Here is a 6,000-nt window from a genome sequence, read left to right on the forward strand (position 1 = left end):
CCCCTTTCCAGCATGGCCTTTGATATCTGCCCATAGGTATCGTAATTCCTACGGCTGGAGCGCAGCTGAGACTGCACAGCTTCCTCCCCCCAAACACTGATGAGGTCCAGCAACTCGCCATTGCTCCATGCTGGGGCTCGTTTGGCGCGTGGAGGCATGGTCACCTGGAAAGATTCACTGATTGCACTCCACACCTGGCTGAGCAAAGAGGAAGGGGATTTTTAAAATTCCCGGGGCATTTAAAGGGTGGGTCACCTGAGGCCAGGGCAGTAGAGTTCAAACTGATGAGCAGAGTGGCTGAACAGGCATTCTGGGATACCTCTGGAGGCCAATAACAGCGCTTTTGGTGGCCACACTGGCGGAGCAGCACTGCATCACCAGCGCTGCAGTCGTTATTCCCCAGGCCGAGGTGGAGTACATGCAGCGCTGTAGCCAGGGAGATACAGTGCTGTATGTGCTTTGCAAGTGTGGACGGTGAGTGAGTTGCAGCGCTGTAAAGCCACCACCAGCGCTGCAACTCTCCAGTGTAGCCAAGCCTTTAAAGTGGGTGGGTGTGGCCCCCTAGGAATCCCCACTGAGCTGAGTGCCTCCCTGGCTGGTGTGGAGCTGGAATAAGGGCTGATGCAGGGGGAGAATGGGCACCTGGCCAGAATGCATGGCGCTCTGGCTATTCTCTTCCCCTCAGGGCCATGGGAAGCAGCACATGTGTTAGAGCAGCCCAGAGGTTCTTGTCCCTGGCTGCCATCCCTGCCCTGACCATTCTCCCCTCCCAAAAGATGCATTGTTGATGCTGATTTTGCAAAAGCAGTTACAGTAACAAACACCATGGTAACAGGCCTGCGAGAAATGGAGAGGGGTTTGTATGGTGATAGATGATGGGTGTGTCTGGGGATAGATATTACAGACACATGGAATGTCTTTCACTACTATATCACCTGTATAAATGCTGTCTGTTATCTGTATGGGCTAGGGTGGTATTCCGGGTTCCTGGGTGAGTAACAGGGTTAAACAAGTCTGGAGAAGCCTCAGTCCTTGGGGGAAATTGCATAATCTGGTTTGAACTAGTGGACAAAGGTGACCACACAGAGGACTGAGAACAGTATGAAGTGATCATTCTCTCCTGATCCAAGAACTGACATCATGCTGTGCCCAAAAGGCACGGGAAGGGTTTGAAGTACTGTGTTCCTACCCCATTTGGAAGATGGGTGACTGCCAGATAAGACAGGCACATGTATAAACTGTTGATTGTTTTCAAGGTATAGTTTTCTGTAATGCTTTCGTTCTGAATAAATCGTACTTTACTTTCTGATGGCTGGCAGGGCCCTGGGTAAGCAGAGCTGCAGGTGCTGAACTCAAGTCAGGCCTGCAGGGATAATCACAGTGAGTTTCAAGAGGAATTGCAAGTTTGCTCTGGGGGGAGAGAGTTGTGGGACTCCATCCCAACAGAGGTGAGGACCGGAGGCTTGAGACCTTAGTGGGGGTGCCCTAGAGGAGGCCACGAAGGGGTCAGACAGGCAGTTACCACAGGAACTGTGAGGGCATGTAGGGGGATGGATGGATGGATAGGTTGAGGGGTGTGTAAGGAAATGGGTGGATAGACTAACAAATCAAAATCTCTGCAGATATGTTCTCAGCAGTTTTTGCCAAGAACCCCAGTCATGGCAACAAAGAATTTGTGGGCATGTCAGCTGCCAGCAGATAGCCTGAGAGAGCCCAGTGCAGTGTGGCCAGGCAGTGGCCTTTGTACTACCTTCAGAGTAATTTTGGACTGTAGAGTTTCTGTGATGTTGATCAGTATCACTGGGATTCATGGAAGTGCCCATTCTGGGCTCAAGTTGTTCTGTGATCTGCAGGACCGGCTGACCTCCCACAGGCAATCCACTGAAGGCTGCCTGACTGCCGCCCTCACAGCGACCGGCATGCCGCCCCCCCGCGGCTTGCCTCCCCAGGCACGCGCTTGCTGCGCTGGTGCCTGGAGCCGCCCCTGTCTGCCATGACCCCCAGCTCATTCCCAGCAGTACGACTGCTTAGCCAATTAGTCCTTTTTCTGTAGCTGTGCATTGGATTCTTCCGTCCCAAGTGCAGTACTTTTCATTGCCTTTACTGAATTTCATTGTGTTGATTTCAGACTGTAACAAGGTGCCCTGAGTCTCTTCTCAGTCACTTTTACTTCTCCAGGTGTTGGGCAAACACAACACAAACAGTTCCTCAGCCAGCCCACCCTGGGCTACAGCTTCCAGGTAGGGTGACCATATGTCCCAGTTTGGCAGTGACAGTCCCATTTTTCAGCTCTGTCCTGGCCGTCCCTACTTTTTTGCCCAAACTGGGCATTTGTCCCGGCTGCAAGGCAGAGCGGAGAGTGGGGGCTGCTGTCCAGGGGTTCAACTGAAGGCAGTGCTGCCCGCCAGCAGGAAAGCAGAGAAATTTGCTGCTAGTGGGCAGTGCTGCCTTCTTCAGAGCTGACCCCCTGGACGGTGTGGAGCTCGGTGGGTCAGCCCCAGCCCCGGGAGCCACAGAGCTTGGGGCTTCAGCCCCAATCTCGCCGCAGGTGGCATGGAGCTCCACGAGTCAGTCTCAGCCCTGGGTGGCATAGGAGGGCAGCTCTGGCGAGCCTTATGCGCAGGGGGACGGGGGAGCGGCTCGGGGGAGCTCTGGGCCATCCTGTTTTTACTTTAAGAAATATGGTCACCCTACTTCCAGGGTTTTTTCCCCTTTACCTTTCAGTGGTTCCTGCAGGAGTCTTCCATGCTCTGTTCCCTGAGCACCACCTCCCAGAGCTTTCTCTTTGGAAGGCCCTTTTTCCCCAGCAGGTTTCCACTGCCTCCCCTCCCAGAGATCTCTTAGGAACTCCCTGATTCTTGCAGCTCCCTGGCTCTGTCTCACCCGGTCTCTCCCATCCCACAGAACTTCCTGCTTCTGGCCTGTGTCCCTATTCCCAGGAAGCCAGCAGCAGCTCCCCATGTCTCCTCTCTCTACCCCCTTTCCTAACTGACGAGGCCTGATGCACCCAGGCATCCCCCCTCTAAAGCCCAATCGTGATACGCTGACCAAGCACAGGTGCACTGGCCCTGCTCCCTCTCAGAGAACTGATGTCACCCTGTGATATAGACATTTCTCCAACTTGTCACGGTCCTTTTGAATTCTAATCCTGCCCTTCAAAGTGCTTGCAACCCCTCCCATCATGGTGTCACCTGCAGATTTGATAAACATACTTTCCACTGCATGATCTGTCACTAAATGAAAATGTCAAATAGTACCAGACCCTGGGGGACCCCACTAGCTATGTCCTCCCAATGTGACAGCAAACCACTGATTACTATTCTGAGAATGGTCTTTCAGCCAGATATGCACCCCCTTTATAGTAGTTTCATCTAGACCACACTTCCCTAATTTGCATGTCAGGGGGACTGTGGCAAAAGCCTTACTAAAATCAAGACCCATCACATCTACTGCTTCCCCACATCCACTAGCCAGTTACTCTGTCAAAGAAGGAAATTAGGTTGGTTTGGCAGGATTTGTTCTTGACTAATCCATGTTGACTATTATTTACAACCCTGTTATTCTCTAGGGGTGCTTACAAACTGATTGTTAAATAATTTGTTCCAGATCCAGTATCTTTCCAAGTATTGTAGTGGGCCGACTGATCTATGATTCCCCAGGCCTTCTTTGTTTCCCTTTTTAGAGATAGGTACATTCACCCTTCTCCAGTCCTCTGGGACCTCACCCATCCTCCTTGAGTTCTCAGGGATAAACATGAATGGTTTCAAGATTGTTGCAGGTAGTTCCTTAAGTACCCTAGGGTGAATTTAATCTGGCCTTGCCAACTTTCATATATCTAACGTGTCTAAATAGTCTTTAATCTGTTCTTTCCCTATTCTGGCTTGTGATCCTTCCCTCTGGCTCTTAATGTTAAATCTGTTAAACATCTTGTCACAATTATCCTTTTCAGTGAAGACTGAAGCAAAATGGGCATTAAACTCTTCAGTCTTCTTAATGTCGTCCATTAGTAGCTCTCCTTCCCTGCTAAGTAAAGGACCTACATTTTCCTTTGCCTTTCTCTTGCTCCTGATGTATTTATAGAATCTTCACTTATATATTCACCTTTTATATCCCTTGCTAGGTGTAACTCGTTTTGTGCCTTAGCCTTTCTGATCTTGTCCCTTCACACTTGCACTATTCGTTTGTACTTATCCTTAGCCATTAGTCCATGTTTCCACTTCTTTGATTTTCAGGTCATTAAAGATCTCCTGCTGGGCCATATTGGCCTCTTACCTTCCTTACTGTCTTTCCCGTGTATCAGAATGGTTTGCAGTTGTGCCTTTCGTATTGTCTCTTTAAGAAACTGCCAGCCCTCCTGAACTCCTTTGTCCCTTAGATTTTCTTCCCCTGGGTACCTACCTACCAGTTCTCTGAGTTTGTTAAAACTGGCTCTTTTGAAGGCCATTGTCCTCATTCTGCTGCTCTCACTCCTTCCTTTCCTTAGAATCACAAAATCTCTCATTTCATGATCACTTTGACTCAAATTGCCTTCCATCTTCAGATTCTCAAGCAATTCCTCGGCCAGTCAGAATCAAGTCTAAAATAGCTGACACCGCCCTTCCCCTCCCCACCTTTTGAAACAAGTTGTATCCAACACATTCCAACAACTTATTGAAGATTTTGTGTTTTGCTGTATTTGTATCCCCATACAAACCCCTGTGTCTCTCTGTCCCATACACATCCCTTTGTCTACCTAGTTATTTATGCAGTCCTCCTTTCCCTGATCCCAGAGCACCTCAATATTAATGGCACCCGGTGTCCCCAACCTGCCCGTTCCACCTAGTCCCTAGCAGCGGAGTATGTCTCACCTCAGTAATGATGGTGGAGGTGAACATGCTCCTATCATAGGTCCATCCCTCCGTGCAGGGCTCTGTGTCCAGCTGAGTTCCATTGGGCTCGGTGACATTGGGATCTAGGAGCTGCCACTGAGCGGTGACAAAGCGGCGGCACTTCTCTGGCTGCCGGTTCCCATCCATGGGGATGGCGACCCGGAGCAGGTCCTGGGAGTCCAGGCGCAGGGTGGCATTAGGGTAGCCGGTGTTGTTGGCATTGATATGGACTTGGCAGTGGTGCCCTGGGATGGCGGCGGTGAAGTTCTGCAGGAGGTTGTGGCTGGCCATCAGCACGATGGGAATGGTAAGCAATATTGTGTGGATAATTTGGAAACGTCCCATATCGCCCACCTGGTGTAATAATTCGGCGAAAGACATGGTCCCGCTGGAAGCACCTTGTCCTCAGAAATAACCTCAGGCTACAAAAAAATACTGCAGGATTCAAAATACTTCTAGAGCTGCATGGATCTCAAACCAGAACGGTGATTATGGGGCTGCTGCTGCCTCTGAGCTAATGCGTCTCCTTCTGTAATTGAATGTCACGCTCCTAGATCCAGTGCTCCGGAGGTCACTCCCCTCAAGGGGAATCTGGTGTGCAACAGATTGGGGCTTTAGAAAGCTGATGGAAGAGTCCTTGGAGCCCTGGAGAGATTTGGCGTTTACCTAATATGCTGCTGCGGAGTTGCTCCCAGTGCTGAAATATCCACAGGAGAGCTGGCAAAAGAGCTTTTTAGTTTGATCGAGGTGCGTCTGCCATGAATTTTCACCTGTGGCTTGAGATTAGAGTCCCTGTGTCTGTGAATCTTCCAGGTAGCCCAGCAGAAGGGGTGTTCCTTCTAAGGCAAACAAAACAGGGCTTGTTAAAATCCACCATCAGTCACCTGCTTTGCAAATGTCACTAGGCACCTTTGTTAGGGGTGCTGAAACCTTCCTAGATCCTGTTTTCCCCCTTGCGGCAAAGAGATCCTGATTGAAGGGTCCTTGAGAGGATTATATAAACTGTAATCAGCTCATTTGGTTAAAGTTTTACTCCTGTTTTAAGGGATTCATTCAAATGAAAAGGGAAAAAAAATCTAAAAAAAAATAAAAGGGGCAAATGGAGAAAAATGCAGCAGAGGAAAGTGCACTG

General features: G+C 49.8%; 1 protein-coding gene across 1 annotated transcript in view; it reads right to left on the reverse strand.

The window, feature by feature from the left end:
• Nucleotides 1-5,389, reverse strand: part of LOC120369058 — a 50,224-nt gene extending 44,835 nt beyond the window's left edge. Inside the window, exon 1 of the mRNA XM_039481949.1 lies at nt 4,848-5,389. Coding sequence (XP_039337883.1) covers nt 4,848-5,249 — 402 coding nt within the window. The 5' untranslated portion in view covers nt 5,250-5,389. The remainder of the gene's footprint in view (nt 1-4,847) is intronic.
• Between the last annotated feature and the right edge of the window lie 611 nt (nt 5,390-6,000).

This window comes from Mauremys reevesii, linkage group 7 (assembly GCF_016161935.1).
Source record: "Mauremys reevesii isolate NIE-2019 linkage group 7, ASM1616193v1, whole genome shotgun sequence".
NCBI classification, from domain to species: domain Eukaryota; kingdom Metazoa; phylum Chordata; order Testudines; family Geoemydidae; genus Mauremys; species Mauremys reevesii.